The sequence below is a fragment of the Apteryx mantelli genome, chromosome 3 (genome assembly GCF_036417845.1).
Source record: "Apteryx mantelli isolate bAptMan1 chromosome 3, bAptMan1.hap1, whole genome shotgun sequence".
NCBI lineage: Eukaryota > Metazoa > Chordata > Aves > Apterygiformes > Apterygidae > Apteryx > Apteryx mantelli.
The window spans coordinates 59,022,433-59,042,125 of NC_089980.1; the positions used below are offsets into that span (position 1 = coordinate 59,022,433).

At 37.3% G+C, this 19,693-nt stretch overlaps 1 protein-coding gene across 4 annotated transcripts in view; it reads right to left on the reverse strand.

The window, feature by feature from the left end:
• LYST (lysosomal trafficking regulator) overlaps positions 1-19,693 on the reverse strand; it is an 89,926-nt gene that overhangs the window by 4,544 nt on the left and 65,689 nt on the right. For all 4 annotated transcript variants that reach the window (XM_067293492.1, XM_067293494.1, XM_067293491.1 and 1 more), the window contains 20 exons: positions 19,100-19,306; positions 17,992-18,168; positions 17,431-17,507; positions 16,313-16,501; positions 15,429-15,574; positions 15,219-15,315; positions 14,457-14,518; positions 13,972-14,027; positions 12,758-12,910; positions 12,174-12,418; positions 11,364-11,430; positions 9,691-9,847; positions 9,164-9,304; positions 8,551-8,768; positions 6,928-7,158; positions 5,217-5,406; positions 4,238-4,374; positions 3,354-3,452; positions 410-549; positions 27-124 (listed from right to left, as the gene is read on the reverse strand). In XM_067293492.1, the coding sequence (XP_067149593.1) occupies positions 27-124; positions 410-549; positions 3,354-3,452; positions 4,238-4,374; positions 5,217-5,406; positions 6,928-7,158; positions 8,551-8,768; positions 9,164-9,304; positions 9,691-9,847; positions 11,364-11,430; positions 12,174-12,418; positions 12,758-12,910; positions 13,972-14,027; positions 14,457-14,518; positions 15,219-15,315; positions 15,429-15,574; positions 16,313-16,501; positions 17,431-17,507; positions 17,992-18,168; positions 19,100-19,306 (2,887 nt within the window). The remainder of the gene's footprint in view (positions 1-26; positions 125-409; positions 550-3,353; positions 3,453-4,237; positions 4,375-5,216; positions 5,407-6,927; positions 7,159-8,550; positions 8,769-9,163; positions 9,305-9,690; positions 9,848-11,363; positions 11,431-12,173; positions 12,419-12,757; positions 12,911-13,971; positions 14,028-14,456; positions 14,519-15,218; positions 15,316-15,428; positions 15,575-16,312; positions 16,502-17,430; positions 17,508-17,991; positions 18,169-19,099; positions 19,307-19,693) is intronic.

Genomic DNA, 19,693 nt, shown 5'->3' on the forward strand with positions numbered 1-19,693 from the left:
CAACTTTTCTTGACCCTCAAATGTACCTGAATCACAAACTGTTGCAATATCACCAGTTGTTTCACTAGCTGAAACTGCAGTCACAGGACTCTTGTGTCCGGCCAGACTCTGGACGTAGCACAACCTGAACAAAAGCAGAACAAGCCCAGAATTCAGACTCAAACACAGAAAAGGTTCTTCAAAAACATATTTAAGAGTTATCTTCATTTCAAGTAACATTTCACATAACAGCATTATTCATGTTCATTCTAGAATTCCAGTACACTTTGTGGGAACAAAACACTAAGGTTTTGCTTCACATTAAGATATACATGGAACGCGTTCTGTTAATATTAAAGGGTAGATACCCAGTTGAAAACCGGTATTTACAAGCTAACCAATAGTAAATCTTATACGCATACACTTGTACCTGTTCAAATCCCAAATAATGCAGGTTCCATCTTTGCTGACACTTATCATTATACTGTATGGTTTGCACACAAACAAGCTTGTTATCTCTGCTGTGTGACCGTACAGATGGACTTGTGACTCCATTTCTATCTCAGAAGGCTGAAAAACATCAAGATGTAATGTGAACTCAGGACTAAAGTGTTAAAGTCTTTCTGAAAAGGGACAAGTATCATTCTTGGATTTCCACAGATGACTCCCATTGCTTTTAAAGGGATCAGTTTAACAATGCTGTTAATGCTTTATTATGTTTAATGCTTTATATGTGATAAGCCATACATATCATTAATATTAGCGTTCAATTTTTTGCTTCTAGGGCTTTAGTCTAAGCAAGTATTTTGACATAGTCCAATGAATTGAAGTGTCACCTGTGAAAAGGTACTGTACTTTGTCTCAGCTACAGACCTTGAAATTAGCTGAATCATTTTCTGCAAGACTGTGCGGTTTCCACACAATATAGAAATGAGAGTCCTCAATGTTTTAGTTATCTACAGGATGCACTTGGAAAAGTAGAGGGGGGGAAAAAAAACCCTATCAGCTCAGTAGGTAATACACAGCATGTATGATAAATTACTGGGAATTCCTTAAGCTGGTGCTAAGATGGAAAAATATGCAAGAAATCAATAATCTAGAAATTGCTAGAAAAAAATTAGAGCTGCAAATTGAACACAACACAAATTGAACACTGTATTCAATTTCTGTCATTTGAAGTGATTCGGACTTCCTGAAAACTGGCTCTAAATTGAAAGAGCTGCTTAATCAGAATATTAATGTTTTAATTCAGAAAATTTGCTGTACAGAGATTAGAATAAGCTTTGTAAAAGAAAAAAATTTCTCTGCTGTATTTCCTCACATGCAGCAGAATACCTTGTCCACATATTTGTATGAGGGTACAGGATATATATAACAGGTCTATAAACTTGAAAGTAGAAACAAACAAGTGAAAAAAATATACAGAGACTTTCCTCTTACTTTATAGAAAATTCATATTTTTGTGCTAAAAGAGATGATATAATCTGTGTAATACTGCAACAGTCAGTTGCAGTCAGTCAACTGCTTCTCTTTCTGCTTACCAGACAACCCTAACAGTCAGCAAGTAAAAGCTGGAATAAGTCACTTGGCAAAACCTGAAACACTTGGCTGATTTTTTCATGAAGGTATGGCTTATTTATCAAGATAAATCACCATCAGTACTTCATTTGTTTTTTTAAGCCATCTTAAGCAACAGCTAGGAAAAACAGACCATTTGAAGTACAACATAGAGCTATTTTTTGAGTTCTGACAGCATGGCTCTTTGGACTCTCATATCCAGTTAACAACATACCTGTTTTTTGCCTGTGTGTTAAATTTATAGAAACATGAATCAGGGCAAAATGTTCATGTTTCAAGTATTTCATTATAACAGACTGTTCACTGTCACTGCACAGCTGACTAGATGCATACAGAACAGATGCTAGGAAGCCCATTTACATTCTCTACAGCCCTGGCTCAGATAACTGACTCAACAACAGGAGCTACAAAATTGGCAGCAAGGTCAGTCCACCTGGGGCATGTAAATCTGTCAGTGCTGAGGAGTTCAGCAGAGATGGTCCCAAAAAGAAACATCTGTGCAGCAAAAAACCCCCCACTTGTTTCTAGGAAACACGAGAGACTTAATTATAAGCACACATTACTAGAGTTTTTTAGCATTGCAGAAAAAAAAGAATAGTGAATTTCTATTTTAGTACTTCAAAAAGTTTTAACTGGAATCCAAATCTCAGTGCAGGTTATTTACGAGATCACTATTCTGGTGAGCAATTAAGACATTTTAATTTAAGGGCCAACTGACTTAAGTTTGAAGGATTCAAGTCCTACTTCACTTTTTAAACTCAGAGCTCCTGAGCTCAGAAAATCTGAGCAGCAGATCACCAAAAACTGGAAGAAAGCCAAGGAGGTAATCACTGTATGTTTGTGCTCTTCTCCATCTAAGCATCTTCTGTTTGCCACTGTTGAAAACAGGAAACTGGGTATAGTGGGTCATATCAAAGTTCCATCTAGTTCAGCCTACTGTGGTGACTAAAGGGTAGGCAACAGTACAAGTGTTTGCTGGTGTCTGTACCTTTATCAAGCTAAACTTGAAAAAGCAGTTATTTTTGTTGTTGCTATGGGTAATCCTGTAGACGTACCTAAAATGACTAGTCAACAATGTTACAAACTTAATTATGAAGAGTAGTAGAGGCTTGTGCTGGAAAAGCTCAGACAGAAGCTCTGAGTCTGAGGCAGAAGATAAATTTCAAGTTCTATTTGTTTTCATACCATGCTTATTACCACATAGCATCAGGGAAGTTTCTACTAGTACATCAGCAACTTCCACTAGTGTATTAAGTGATACAAGTTACATACAGTGAAAAGGCTAGTGGTTAATATACATGCTATCACAGATTTCATCCTGGCTCTCTCCAGCAGAAGTAATTTCTGTATTGGAAGGTGGCATCTGAAGTGTTGCTTACTTGGAGAAAAGGTGTTCCACAGTTTCAATTAAGGTTTTGAAAGGCTCTGTCTCCTTTGTACAAAGGAGCTCCCTTTGTATAGGGAGCTTTATTTTGCCAGGGTGAGCTTCAGTTCCAAACCCTAGCCTGAGCACATAGCTGTATGGGTTGTCAGTTCTGTGTGCAGATGAAGGTTAACTAAATGCTAGCTGTACACGAACAAGAAAATAAGACTCCTGCCCAAATATACATGCTGAGGTAGACCTAACAATGTCAGAGAGCATCGTTCAGAAATAAATACTAAACAAGTACTTGATCTTTTTAAGAAAAGTCATGAATACAAATTCCCACCTTCTCTTACTTTCCTTGTTAAAAACAAAACAGCAGTAATAAACATACCTCAATCCTTAAATATAAATTCTGCCTGAGGGTACTTACCATATTGCTTGTGAATCTGTTCATATATGCTGTGATGACACCAGATTTACTACCTGTAAAAAGCTGGCAACTGTCTGGCACCCAAGCACAACTTGTTACCTTGAAAAGACAAAACAAAGCCAGAAAAAATACAAGATATTCTAACTGCTGTTTTCATTATGCTGCAGCATTTGGTCAAGTTGTTTTTCACCGATTATCCTAAGAAAAGCCATGTAAAATAGCTAAGCCAAAAAAGAAATCCAAGAGTTAAAATATACCTGCTGTAGGTCATATTTACTATGATTTCAGAATCAAAGAGGGAAGTTCTGTGCAGCCCAGGATTTACAGCCAAAGGGGACTGAATTACTGTAGACTTCTAAATCTAACCCTACAGCCACACCACAAGCCAGAAACTTTTCAGTAGAGACCTCACCAGCCACTTGAACATAAAGACAGATGGTTCTCTAGCAGTTTAAGCAATCTCTCTGAGGAAGCCTAACCTGTAGCAGAGCTCTGCATCTAACAAAGCATCTATAATTTTTCCCTGTTTTCATTCTTCTTGGCCTAGAGCTTAATTTTTATAAGTTCACGCCAGTTTTTCATAGGAGGGAAAAGCTACCAAAAAAAGCATTCAAAAGGGACCTTTGTTTAGCACAATAACATATCCCAGAGGAAGATATACTGGAGCTATGATGGACACATTCCAAAGAAGGAGACTAAAACAGAATATCAAGCTATCCAGTGCTCTAAATCTGAAGTCGTCTTTGGACACTCATCCCCCCAAATAAGATTCGTTTGCCACAGGCTTTGCAAGAATGAAAACAAAAATTATTACTACCAAATCAATTCACCACATGATTAAACTAGCAATATTAAATTGAAACCCAAAAGACTAAGTTTCTTACCTGATGGAACTGCGAGCTCTGTATGAAATTTACTGGAGGCTCACTTTGCTTGCTCTTCAGTCTTAAAATGTTATCAGCATATCCCCAGCTCAAGATAGCTGACCACTGAATATCAGTGCTGTGCATGCTTCTCACACCTGAGGGAAAGCAAAAAAATTGTCACATATGCAACCAAAAGGTTGATCACTGACAGTCAATAATAAAAATCCAGGGTTTATGTTTTACTACAAGCTAGGATACAACAACCAAGAATTCAAAGTGACATTTTCTGTTAGGCTATGGTTTCACCTGTAGGGTACCAAAAATGAGCACAGTTTTCAGAGATAGGGTTTTAGAGACCATTGAATGTTTACATAATTTGAAACATGGACAAAAATGTTGCATCTCGAGGGAGAGGAAAAAAGGGGAAGAGGTTGACAACTTTCCACCATCTAGGGAGGTGATTATTCATAACTTCTGAAGGAGAATGTTACTTATTTTTGAGGACTAAATGTGAGCCTTCAATGGAACACTTAGTTTTAAGACCTTCAGTAGCACTTGTTTTAAAGAGAAGAAAAAAGTATGAAAACCTGTTTGTACCTTAGAGAATCCCTCCAAGGAGTTTCTGAAAGCAGAAGATCCTTTGCCTCCAATTTTTACTGATAGCTTTTCTCACTATGTCTCTAGGAACTGCTCCTTTATTTCTTTCTGCTGCAGCACTCTTTTCACCTATTTTTGTTCTTTCTAGACTGAATCTGCTGGCAGTGCAAGTCATTTTAAAGAAAAATACCAGCTTAATTACTGGATGCCTCTAGGTAGTCTTGAAAAAAATCAAAAGTTGAAGCCACTCATCCAGGAAAGATAACACACGTAAAAGTTGTTCACAATTGTTGGCTAAACAGAATAAATCTGGGAAGTCCGCTGGAGAAAAGCAGTAGCATTAGATTTACATTTTTTATGGCTAATTTTTGTGGGGAATACAAAGCCAAGGTGCTCATACCTTGCTCCTTGCTATATACCATCAAAAGGCAAAACTTGCGGGACAAACCACAGATTGCCTTGGTTGGCAAGGCCTGCAGAGAGCCAAATCTTTCTCCATGTGGTTGGCTAAAGCAAACAACGGGATCTGGAGCACTTGGGGAACCAACATATTCTCCCCACTTCAAGCCTTTTATCCATGGTAATGGACTCTGAAACAAACACAAATAAAGTTCATACTAAAAGCAGGTAAAAACTTTTCTGAAAAAAGTTATTTTATTACAATGGAAGCAGAACTATTCATATTAAATTCTCATAAAAAACAGCAGGTAAGGATTATTGAAGTATTCTAAAATACTAGAAAAACAGGTATAAAGCTTTGTAGCATCATCAGCTAAACTCTTAGTTTTAAGTGAGTTCTGGCAGTTATCTAAGGGCTGAGATAAAAAACTAACAGTGCAGGTAGTGCAGTGATAAGTTCCCATTTCTCCACATTCAAGAATCCAGTTTCTCACTGGACTTTAGAGAAAAAAAAATGTCTGAAGTAAAGAAAGTGGAACTGTCCTACAGACAACACAGATGTTGGGGGTGGAATGAATCACATGATATGTTTGTCTACCATAGGTTTGTACACAGAAGACAGAATTCATCATTGAAGGCATAAAACCAGCCAACTGAAGTGCTCTCCAACTATTTGCTTTAACCAAGATGAATTCAGATCTATTTTACTTTATGACACCCAATATATAACAGATACATAAAAATTTTCATTAGTACTTCACTAATTTCATATATTTTCACTAATTTCATATATTTTCTTTACAGTACAATTTTGTCAGTACGTTGCAGTTTAAGGAACAGTCACTGAAACGTTCTAGCAATGGCAACAGCAAATCAGGTGAGCTACTGATTTAGGTATTAGCTTCTGGGTTCTCTGGGTCACAAGCACCCTTTGAGGTCCTGAATTACCAGGCACTTTTTATTAGATTCAAGAAACCAGAAGAGTAGTTTTAATTAAGACATTTAGATGTATATACGTTAAGCTAAAACCAAAGAACTTCAGGTATCTTGTTCAACTGAATGAGAAAATATTCACATCTAAGTGCAAATGCACATGTAAGTCAGATTACTCATCTTCTATGAATTCTTCCAGTTTTTAGTGGCAAAAAGAATGTTAGTGAGGATGTGCTGAAAGCACTAGTAACTTAAGAATTAAGGCCACATACGAATCCTCATATGCCAGGCAAATTATAGATAATTAGGAGAAAGTCTATTCTTCTGTAGACAGTTTTTGCAAGAGGCATGAAGCAGAACCTCTGGAACCCCTTGTCCAGGGTAACACACTATTTATAACCACTCCCAAAGAAGAGCTTAAGCCTGCAGTGACAGTTATACATGAGTCTGCTGGATGCTGGGGTAAGGAATGTATGCAGGGAGGAGGGGCAAAACCTCATTTCTCTTTTGGGGTACTAAGAGGAAGGGAGGGATAAATCACCAGTCTTGTCCACCTGTGCTAAGGGCAAACAGTCTGCTGGATAGTTCCTCTAGGAAGTTCAAGCCCTCCAAGTAATGGGGGAAAGTCTGGAGCACAAAGAGGATACAATACCAATAACTTTCACTAAAAGAGTAAAAGCACAGATGTTATTTTCAGTTTTTCAGATGTGAACATAAAGGTACAGTAGTCACAGTATGCGACTATTAATTGAACCATCTTGTGATTCAAAATGACATACTGGATATACTATTTCTTTAGTGTGCTCTCTGTTTTCTCTGAAAGCAAACTGTACTAATAATCCCATGGCAGCAGGAAGTTCTCCTTCTATGATGAGCCTGGATCCAGGTCTGCTAACATGTGCTGCATGGAACAGCTGGCGAGGCGTTTGTCCATATGTTTTTATCATTGTTTCAAGGGCTCTTCTCTGAACAGGATCTTCAACAGCAGAAACATCCATCCCAAAATAGGTCTAGACAGCAGGAGGGAAAGGCAGGTATAAGCTTGCGCAATTGATTTTTGAGAAAGATTTCTAAACATACATAAGTTTAGAGCAAGACTCTTAAAAAAAAAAATCTTAAGACTCTTGTCAGAAGCCATCCAGCAATGGCTGTACCAATTAAAGAGCAACCGAAAAGAGTAAACTTTTCACCACTTCTTTGATGGAGATAACTACCACCAGATTTATCTTAGCTGCTCCTACCTGTATTCCTTGACTAATTTCTGTCAAAGTTTTTTTCAGTAGACCTTTAGCTTGTGCAAAAATAGAAGGGCTTCTGATAAAGTTTTTCTGTAAATCCTTTTAATTAATGTATTAAAACTTCAGTTTGGGGGGGGGGGGAAGGAGTGGGAAGTAAGAGCTTCCATATTTTATGAATGGAAATTCTCTTCTTTCTTCTACCTTCTCGTAGTGAAAGCTAACTACACTTCTCTAATTGCATACCACATCCTTTTCCTCAGTCACACTGACAAAGGCCTTGACTTTTCACTTCAAAAAAACAATGAACACATTCACAAAAATTTAATATTTGAAGTTCCAGGTAGTAACCTAATAAATACTTAGGGGTGGGTGGGGAAGGAAAGGAACACATTTGGATGGCTACTTGAAAAGAAAAAAGCCACCACTATCAAACACTACTGCCATTAGCTCAACAACTACATAGAGTTTGCTAAACTAGTGCATGCTTTTGAAACCAGGACTACCTGGCTGAGCAGACTTTGTGATAGTAAGGATTTAGCTTATTAAATAATACAATTCAAGATCTGAAGTGTTACAACTGAGTAGTGACATTCTGAAAATCTTTATATTAAAGAATTACTTTCCTAATCTGAAATTAAATTTGCTGAAAGAAAATGTTTACTAGATAGACAAAACACAGAAAGGTAAATATGAAGGAAATACAAATACTGAACTCAATGCAAACTGAACTATTCTAACCTTATCAAAAGCTGCAGCAGAATCTTCCAAAATGAAAGGCTTTTTGAATGAGGAGGAAGCAGCTATATGGATGTAGGTGTGCATAGAGACACACACACACACACACTTCCTGTGCACCATTACAAACAACTAGCTATTCAGAAGGCAAAACAAAACAAAACACACCACTCCACAAAACACACACATGATCATACCCTGCCTATCTCTAGGCAAGAAAGATTAATGCAGATAAAGTATGTAGCACGTCAAACCCTAGGATCTTATCAGTTATGCCTTGAAATGCTTAAAGCCTTTCCTTATTCTTCAGCGCTTCATGAGCAAGGGAACCGCTCCATGCTGGATATTTTCCAAGTAAATCAGGCTGCGCTTTTTCCCCATTAAATTACAATGTACAATGAACAAACATGCTGTTCGACAAGTACTTACTGCAGGATGAAAGACATTAATAGCCTGAACAGAGGCCTTGCCTTTTTGCTTATAACCAAACACCAAGTCAATCCAGTGACAGATTGTCTGGGAAACATTGTCAGACTCCAAAGCCTGACGATGAATCAAGATGAACAGACGAGGATCATTACGAGCCCAAGGTGGAAGATTGACATGGTTAACTCTGTCACCATTTTGACGCACTCCAAAATCAAAACCTAGAAATAGGGGAGTATGCATTTCAACATTTTGGTTTACAGTGACTTTAGAAAGGGCTTTATAAGGTTCTATGAATGCTAACAATTAGTCTCAAGATTGCTAATCAAAGTAGTTCCACTAATAAGTCACACACACACACTCTGAAGCACTTGCATATTCATTAAAACACAGAATCAGCCACATAACTCCTTTGCACCTCAGACATTTTCAAGAAAGCTTCCTAAGCCCTACATAACAGCTTTTGCAGCATAACCCAAAAATTCATGCCAGATATCTCCCCACACATCTACTGCTTAACCTATTTAATCAAGGGATATAAATGTTCTCAGTTTCAACCCATGGTCTGAATGCTAAGGCTGTTTTTGGTATATAGTTTGGTATCCTCTTAGTATACCTTCTCTGTTAACTAGAAAGTCTGGAAGGTAGAAAAATTCTGGGATAAGCTCCTTTACGTCAGTCATTGATTCATAGGAAGAGAGGCGCCAGGTTGTGTTGGTAGAGTGAAAAGTTCTGTCTGGGATGTCAAAACTTTGATCTGTAAAGAAATCCAAACTGAATTTGTTACATCGATGACAGACACAATACCAGTTGCTCATCTGCAACTTCAAGAAGTTAACTGCTCACCAATTAGCTGAGAAAATTTAGAATACTTTTATCTCAATTACTAGATGTTACACATGGACTGAAACTTAAATATAGGTCAGTTTTTCATTTTAAATATATACTAAAATGTATAGCTTTATGGTTTAGCTTGATAATTTCAGAGTGGGTCCATTGTGAAAACACACCAGATTTAAGTTTACTGAACTCAGCAATTTGGAATTGATAAACTATTCTGAAACAAAGCAATGTAGGGGCTTTCCTGGGTCATTACGACTAGATCCAGATATAAAAGGCAAGTGCATACAAAAGTAATCTTACCTTGATAGGCTAAAAACATTTTAGTAAAAGGTGGCAGCCTAACCAGGAAATGAAGCACAGTTCCACTGTTGGAGTAATGAGAACCATAGTGATAAGGCTGTACAGGGGGCATTGGATCATCCTCTCGTGCTCCTTTACGGTACTCCTCTTCTAAATACTAGAAAAACAGTAGGAAAAAACCATCACCAATCTGCTACTTAACCTTCAACACAGACAACTTGCCTTTGTTATTGGGCATAAATGCTGAGATCACTTGCACAATGTTTCAATGCTTCAGCTCCTCACAAACAGATATACTCAAGACTATCACATCTTTATTTAAAAGCAGCTCCCACCTTCAAAGCCTGCTGTAAGATGCAACTTTTTGAAGTACCTATTCAGTTTCACCACCTATAATATGCCATTCAAATACTATTCTAGCAACAGTTCTGAATGCCCATTCAAAATATTAGGCATGCTCTTCTAAAGAGAAAAAAATAATTCTAAATCTATATTTGAAGCTCAGTTCAGTTTGGCATGCATTCAGCTGGACTGTTAACTTACCTAACTGTTAACTTACATAAACCAGACAGTTTGGCACTTTACAGAAGCTATAAAATGCTACGCTGACACTAGAAAAATAAGAAAATCCTAGTCCCTGCATTCCAGCAACAAGAAAAATAAGAGCTTGCCTAAGTTGTCTAGGAGTAAAACTTAACTTTAAAGGAAGATAAGTTCAAAAGTAATTTAGGATCAAATATGTATTTTAAGAAGTGGTCACTCACATAAGTCCTTAGACACTTACAATCTAGCTAGGCATCTAAGCACATTTCAAGTTAATAAATACTGGAAAGCAGGTCACTTAAATTACTTCTGTGTTTTGTGGGTTTTTTTGTTGTTTGTTTTTTTAAACACCAATGAGTCATTATACTGGCTTTTCAATACTAAATGGAGAGGAAAAAAATATATATAGGCAAGAAATACCCCAAGCCATGATATAGATGTAAATTTGAAGGTCCAACTACAGATGCTTTCCAGCCCCAGTATGTCATTTCCTACAGATTTCAAAAGGGATTAGGAATTGGATTGTACTTTGAGGATAAACACTTCCTAAGAACAATAAAGAAAGAGTGCTGTAACCATAGTAGGGCATCACATTATTTCTGCCCTATGTAAAAAAAAGTCAAAAAATTTTTAAAAACAAACAGCATTTGGTTTAAGAAAAACATGGTCTCCAAACTTTGTTAAACAACAGTATTTGAAGGAAAACACAGCTTTTCTGTTACCTTCTAGAAAGATTAGCCACAGGTTTTATTTCAATCATTTTAAATCAAGAGCAATAAATTCTCTCCCTGATCTCCAGGGATCTTTAAAAATATATGTTCATATATAAGAAGATGACAATTTAACCTCCTAAGCAGAATCACATGGAAAGATTACACTAATTTATGATTTCAGGTACAGGAACAGACAATCACAGGTTCCAAACATGTTGTAAAACAATTCTCAGAGAACAGAGGAAAAAGACTAAATCCAAGGTTATGTATATATATTTTTTTCCTGTCTGTGTGTATATACATATAAAAAATTAAAATGATATGGAGGCTTTGTTTTTTAATATGCCTTAATAAGCAAAACAAATCCAGTATTTTATATCTATGGAACTCTCATTTCCAATGAGTTATCTTAATTACCTTGTAAGTATCCACATAACGATCCTCCTTTTCTTTAGACTGCACAGCTATCGGTTTGACCAGATTTCTGTAATATAAATAGTACTGATATCTTGTCATTTTTATAATGATGTTGATTCACACCATTTAATAATGCACTGCTAAGAATAAGTAACATGAAAAGGACATGAGCAAAACCTAAAAACAGCACTTTATGAAAGAGTTTAGAGAATAAAAAGGCCATGTTAAGTTAGTGCTAAAGGCAAACTTGGATCCACAGGCTACCCATGGCAAAGTAACAGACAAGCAAGTGTACTCGAAGTGCCTCTTTTTTAAAATCAGGGGCATCACTTAAAAATAGAGGCTTTGTGCCACTGATGTTAAATCAGTTTGACAACAATTTATTAGGATGGGACAGCTTACTTGCTCTATTTACAGTTAAGGCAATATGATTTTGTAACTGGCGAAATCATTTACAATATTTCCTTTTCTATTTAGCTTTCATTAATTTTCCCAGAAGTCTTTAGTCATGAATTTACACATACAGCCTCTATTTAAATCAGTGGACTATGCTTATCATGATGTTCAAGACAGTAGATGACAAGTCAGATCTGTAACATCCTGTTACATACACATATTTCTCATCATTTCATTGAAGTGTTCTAGGTGAAGCACCCACTTACTGTAGAAAGCCCGAGTTACTACGGGTGAGGCTCATTCCTCAATAGTTCCATTCATCTGTGTGCAGTTTAGTACAATGAAGTTAAATGCTATACTGAAATAACCAATTCAATTATTTAGAAATAACCAGTTCCAAACTTTTCATATTACCTATATACTGATGGATCATTTAGGTCCAGTGTTTCATTGGTGTAGTCAGAAAGTATAAAGGGAAATACTGGATATTGCATAAGATCATTGAAGGAACGGCCTGCATGTTTGTTTAAATGAGTCAGGTATTCAAAGTTAGTAATCTGTCCTGTACACCATAGGTGGGTCAAAGCAGTAATGTTTCCGTATTCCAAAAGGTTAGGCAAATTGTTAGTTAAGATGTTGTGGTACACATCATCACGGACCTAGAAGAAAATACCACAGATTTAATCATAGTTTAAAAACTTCAAACCACCTGACTCAGTAAGTTTTTCTCATTTACAAATTTCCAGAGATCTGCTGTAATGGAATAGTGCTCAGCATTACTAAGTTTTTTCAAACACCTTAATATATCAGAGATGTATTTTACAATGCGATTGTGTTTGCCTAGAAGCCTGGCTGAGCATGGCTTTGTCAATGGTATTAAGCAGAATTTAATATTAGTCCATGCAACAGATCTCCTTAAGAACTAACGCATGAATGTATATGCTATGAAGAAATAGCAAAGTGTTTCGATTATTACTATGCAACCAGTGCCACATTACCTTTGTATTATCAAAAGCCAAGAGTAAGGTTCTGCCATTTGTTAGAAATATTTCCACAGCATTGTCTCTTAGCTGCCACCAGCGCTTATGAACTTCCTTAATTTCCTCATAGGTCCAAGAAAAGGATGCTGGTTCAGTTTCTCCATGAAAACTCTGAGAAATGTGCAATTGAAAAAATATTTTCAACAGCAGCTTTTCCAAACAGAAGAAGCCTCTTCCATGGGACCAGTTTATAGCTATACAGCATATCTTAAGGCAAACTTGGATAATTTTGCTGTAATGCTTTAAGACATTATTGTGACTTTCTTTGTGCACATTTCCCAACCGCGACTGTCCCCAAGGCAGTGGGCAGAGCAGCATGCATGCCATACCTCAGCCGCTGCACTCCCTATCCCTGCATTCTAGCACAAACACACCTTCACCGGCACTTAAGCTAAGATACTGGACAGCCAACTGGAGCGAGCAAAGTTTTGGCATGAATTCCATTCTGCCAGCTCTATTAAGGACACAGCAGCAAAACAGCTGGTAGTGTTTTGAACTGCAGCAGCTGTGTGTTTAGTGAATGCAAGGAGGAGCTCCATAAGAGTTTCCCAAAACTATTTTAAGACTGTCGGAAGTATAACCAATTGCTTAATTTAAGCTATATCCAAACATTAAAAAAAAGTAGTGTATCAGAGCCTTCACATATAAAAAGATTAAGTCAGTTCCAGTTTCCCACATAAAACAGCCCTCTCCCCATAGGTTAAGAGGGAAGCCGCGGCATTCTATATAATGAAAAATCCAGGTAACAGTGATCCTGTAGAGTACAGCAGAATTTATATATTTGAAAGTCTCTGTACTGTACTTCCTGGTGCTCCAGCTTCCAGTAAGACTCTTTCAGGTACCAGCCTGAGCGAGCTCTGTGCACTTGTGTTACACTTCATCCAAGCTAACAGACTCTGAAGTCATTGACAACAATGTCCAGAAGACTCCCAACATCACCCCCTCCTCACTCCTCCCCAGCCCCACATTGCTGAATCTTCTCTTCTTGTTTCTGTGCATGCTGGTATCACCGATTCCACAGCCAGGTCCAACAGAGGCAACATTAAACCCAAACTAATCCGTTTGGCTGGCCCTGTCCAGAGATCTAACTAGTGCTATAGCAATCTCAGTAACAGTAGACAAAAGCTAGGCTCAGTCAGTCTGGAAAAGTTAAGTCTGTGCAATATACTCACAGAATTCTCAATAGTGTCTGAAGCATTGTCTTCAACAAAATACATGCCACACTTTCCTGAGGGAGAAAAAGTAGCAAAGAGCTATATGAAATTACTGTTTGTATATTGTATCTTGATTTTATACAAACATTCACTGTCCAGGTTTTAAGAGTGCTATGAATTGTACGTGGACAAGACCATACTTGACAGAAATAATTTTTCATTCCACATCTTTAGGCCACATCTATAACTTTAAACCTAACTACAGGCCAAAGAGCACGCATGCAAACAGCAGAAAAAGCAGAGCTGATCTAAGGGATGTAATTCTTGGTAAGTCCAGCAACAGTTCAATTACTTAGCAGTAACTTTCCTCCTAACATGTTCACAACAATTACGTTCTCTTTTGGGAAGAAAAAAGGAAAACCCCACACCCACACACCACAAACAGCCAAGTCTGTATATAGAGCAGAAAAAAGATATTTATGAAGACTGAAAATTCTGCTTACCTAGCAACAGTTCACCAGCAGTCTCTCTGGAAGGTGCTACACTGATACATCTTCGATTCACTCTGAAATATATTGCAAAGTCTAGCATTGCTTGCTGGTTCATGTATTTCCCCCCCCCCCCCCCCCACAGCTAAAGCTAACGGTCTCAAAGGCTAAAGCCAAAGAAAGACTTCTGAACTCCATAACTCTAACAGTTCAAATCCCCAAAGCGGAAAGTTAATGGATTCTCAACTTTCTAGACTTGCACACAAGTGTATTTGTATTTAATCTATTGCTTTCTATGTTCTCTGCTATTTTAGGCAGAATTAGTGCTTGTAATAGATGGTAAATTGACATAACTGGAGCGTTAAGTTTAACATAGATTATAGAAAGCCTGAAGGATGAAAGTACAATTTCCTTTTGAACACTGATGGAAAGACCTACCAGACCATGTTGCAATGCCTGTCCTGGATACAAGTGACAGGTAAGTAACAAAACTCCACCAGGTTATCCCATAGAAGTCACATCCTGTATCACACCAGATATTTGCTTCTACTGATTTTGAAGATACAGAAATACCGTATAAGAATCAGAAAACCCACACCTTGGTAGCTTAGATCTTTGGCTTGAGTGTAGCAATAAAGCCTACAATGTTTAACATTTCTCTCCTTTACCTCACTCTAAATATTTATTTGGGGGGGGTGGGGGGAGACACGGACGGACAAGGACTGTTCCTTTAGAATGGGGGAAGGAGAAGGGAGGTAAATCTTACCCAAAGCCTACCTTATATGTTCACTTGCTGCTTTGTCCTTTACAGTAGAAGAGTGAGAAGAATATGTTTTGTCTTCAAATAGATAAGATAAGGGAGGTTTGATCATGTCTATTAGGAGGAAAAAACCCACAAGCACTTAAACATTAAGAAACTAGTATCCATGACAACTCAGATATACTCTTGCAACAATTAGTAACAATTAATAATCTTGCTATAATTACCTTCCTGTTTCTGCCTATCTGGGAGAAGGTACTTATTTGGTATAGTTAGGTAGCACCTCTGCAATCGTCTCCTCTCTCTATTTGGGCCCTCTGTTGGATCCAATTGCCAAGAAGTTGGGTAATAGAGCGGGTCATACCAGAGTGCTCTGAAAAAAAAAAAGTTAGTGTTAGATTTTGGCAACAGAGACAGTATATATGCTTACTTGTTCCATTTTTCTTTAAATGGTAGAAAGGCAGAAGTTCCACAGTACTACACTGGGCAATTATTTCTGGAATAAATACATAAACAGCCCACACACCTGAATTCTGCAGTTCTTCATCTTCTTGAACCATCCCACCGACCAACTACTTGTTAACTACTCTCTGTAAGACTCAAGTTACTAACTCCTATGAAGACAGTGATACAAGGTGTCCAATACAATATTAAGATATATCAACAGCTCAAAGATGACCTAATGCTCAACTGCTGTAAACATGACCTATACGCAAGTTCTGCAGTGGTAAAGCTACTGTTTAGCTCCTGGTCAAGATTTTTTGATGAGACTTAGTATCTTTTGCTCTATACAGATAAGTGAACCTGGTATCTCCAAGCCAATATCATAGTGAATGACATTAGCAAAAAAAACTACTCACACACCACAAACCAAAAAAACAATCAACATAATGCAAGCTATTAAAACTCTATGCTATACACTTCATTCTATTATGCACATTGAAACATATTTGACAAACAATTTTGATAATTTTACCAGTCTTGAACAGTCTGATGATTAGCAAAAGTCATTCTAATTTTAATATCATCTACATTTCATGTGCTTCTAACTTGAATGCTAAGCACACATCAGATATAGCACTGCAGTACAGGTCTACAGTGAATAACTTACCGATCATGGGTAAGCTGCTGAACAAGTTCCTGCCAGTGTCTGCTAGCACTTAGCTCTGCCTTATACATCCCCCTGATGTGCTGGATCACCTTCTTTCTTTCCATTCCTTGTGACAGAGAGACAGCCTGCGTGATGTCTCCAGCTATTTTGGAAATATCTTTTGATTTTATATCCAGACGTTGAAAGAGACTGGGGGCGGGGGGAGAAAAAGCTGTATTTTAAAATGCCAAGTCAGCACACTGAAAAGGGAGGGAAAGACAACCTCCCCCCAACAAAAGCCCCACAGACTTGAGCAATCAGTTTGGCAGTAAATCTCCATAGTTACTGTTACAGCACATTCACAACAACTTTACCCACATTTGTATTTTCATGAGTCATGAATACCTTTGTTTCTTGACATTCAAAAAAACTATTAACTGCAACCAAAGAAATGTCAAACCAATCAGAAGACTGATTACTAAACATTAATAGGCATTAATAATTAATGTGCACTCATTACATTAAAACTCTGAAGTAAGAACAGTAATTTAGTATTGCTCAAATTTAAGTTATTCAAAATAGTAAAGTCTTGTCACTCTTCTGGACAAGACTAAGCTGATTTTTGCAGCCAACTGCAGGTTGCTGCAGTTGCTGCACTGAGGCACATTTGTGCCTCTCACAGATTTGATTATATGGTGAAATTAAATCAAGTAGCAGCAGTATACAGAGCTCACAGTGTTAGCAAGTACTTTGATAGATATAACAATATCACATTTATAGTAGATCAGAGTTAGTTGCAGAGACATTTGCCTTACATTTAATTGCACAGATCACAGCAACAGAAAAGCTGACTGGAAATATAAAATAGCTGTAAATCTAAGGGTGAAATATCAAACACATGCAAAAAAAGATTCAGTGTTCTGAAGTTTATACAGTGCCATTTATTATACAACCTATCAAAATGCACATACCTGCAATCAAGATGTTTTTATAATGGTATAATAAATATCTGAAAGCTAACACTGCTGTTAATTTGAAAGAAGTGTTTATAAGAATCACACAGGCAACTTTGCAAAGGGGTGTGCTGAACAGGCAGCATTCTTTCAAAGTTCTTGCAGCACCTTTAAGAAAGCACTTACTTTTGCTGATTATTAGCCATAGTCTTCTCCCAAGCAGCTTTGTTCACACTCTCTTCCATCTCATATTTCTTCTGATCCTAAAAAAAAGGAGTTACTAATTTTTTAAGCTGAAAGTAATAAGGAAGCAGAGGCTAAAGGCTACAGCAATTTAAAAAAGAACTGCAAAAACTATCATTCCCTGATATCTCAGCATTTAAACCATAAAGTCTGTTTCAGTTACTCTAATACATTTTGATGCAATTTTATATTTTTGCAAGAAAACAAAAGTTTTGTTCTGACAATGAAAGTTACAACAAAAGCTTATTCTGAACTATCAACTTTGCTCTGGTAAAGTCACATACTTAAAAGAGCATTAACATGTGAGCTTGTTGTGAAGTGTTAAAGCCTGTGTAACAAATATTTTGAACCCAAAGAGAATAGCAAAAACCATGAGCCCTGCTCAAAACAAAGCTACTGCCTTCAAGAGAAAAAAAAAAAAAAAAAAAAAAATCTATCCCCATGTAACAGATACAACTGTTTGAAATATATCTGATTTTTGAAGTAACATTTTTATTCACAAACCTCTTTCAAAGCTTTCATTAGGTCTGGTTTTGGTGGTGGGCTCAGGGGGATGCATTTATAGCCACAACATTTTAATGCATTCATAAGATCTCCTGCTGCTATTTGTTGTTCTTTGGTCATTTCATCACTGTGATTGTACATTAACTCATGTAAATAGAGCACTAATTTAGGTCCATGCTAGAAGATGAACAGAAGGAAAAAGGGAAGAAAAGGGTATAGTCATTCATTTCTACAATACAATACTGAGCATTCCTCCCTCCCCCCCCCAAATCTTTAATGTCTTTTTTAGTCAGCCTGGACACATTTCTTCTTTAAATCACAGGAAAAATTAGAAAATGGCTGCTTTGAAGTCTCAAGGCAAACTATTCTAAAACTAGGAGAGAAAGAGCCTGCTGAATTTAATCCTCCACATGATAAAAAATTTCCCAGCATCTTGTTACTTTTCAATGGCTTACAGCAATGTTAAGTTTCCTTTTCAAACACAGTTAACTCAGCTCCTTCTACAGCCTTGCTTACACTTCAGGAAGTATGTGCCAGAGGCCCCTAATTTTGCCTGCCTGAAATGCCTGTCCCTTGTTCAGTTAACCAAATTTGAATAGAGAGATATTAATAAAGTTAAGCAGACACAGGCAATAAAGACACTCAACATGACACTCTCCTAAAGAAGCCACTGCTGGTATATCTGTTCTTTCCTTACCAGTGAAAGTGTTATTGAGTTGAGTAATGCATACGTGATCAGAAATGCAGAAGTGTCATAGGATCATCCAGTAAGAAGTACTTTCACTCTTTACTGTACTGTGGCTCAAGCTGTGGCACATGCCTTACCTCTTTTATGTTAAAGATTCTTCCAATTCCTGAAGAACTCAATCAGCAACATTCCCACCCAATTCCTGCTCCTAAGCCATCTAAGAAATGCCTTCTCAAGCTTACAGTACACTGGAACTGACACTGAGCACAGTCAAGAAAGCTTTTCCCTGACAAACCCCGAAATGCAAGGGCCATCCGTTGGGCCAATTTTAACCACATACACAGTTCTAAAAGGTTTTAGAATTTAAACCAGGAAGTTTGAATACAAATTCTACAGGCTTTTTTCAAACACTGAGCTTACTTGCAAAGTTGGGCTAAGACAGTCACGCATAATCTCTTGATTGTTTGCTTCCTGCATCATCTCCAAAGCCTGCTTCCTTTCTTGCAGCGGCCTTGCTGGAGACAAGATGTGCACGAGAAGTCTCCCAAGTTGTGTACGGAACGTGTCCTTGCATGACAAAAGGATTCTCTTCCACTGCTGCTTGGGTGCATTCATTCTGCTGGTGCCCTAAAAAATTGAGACTTTTCCCCCCCTTCTCAAAAGGATAGGGCTTACTTTTCACATAACAAAACTCACAGTTACTATGATCAAAACACAAAGCAATAAAGATTCTTCTCTAGAGTGTTTAAACTTAATTTACTGACTGATATTACAGATTAAAAGATGTTTTAGAGATGAAAGAAAGATCTGCTCATTCTAATAAGAATTTTCCACCTCGCTTTGTCAATATTAGAAATGCAGGTCTTAGCTAAACTGCATATTCAGTTAATGAGAGGGACCACGCAACAACAACAACAACAACAACAACAACAAAAGAAAGAAAAAAGCGAAAATTGTGAAGCAGAGTTTACAAATCAAAGGCTTTTTTTTTTTGGGGGGGGGGCGGGAAATAGC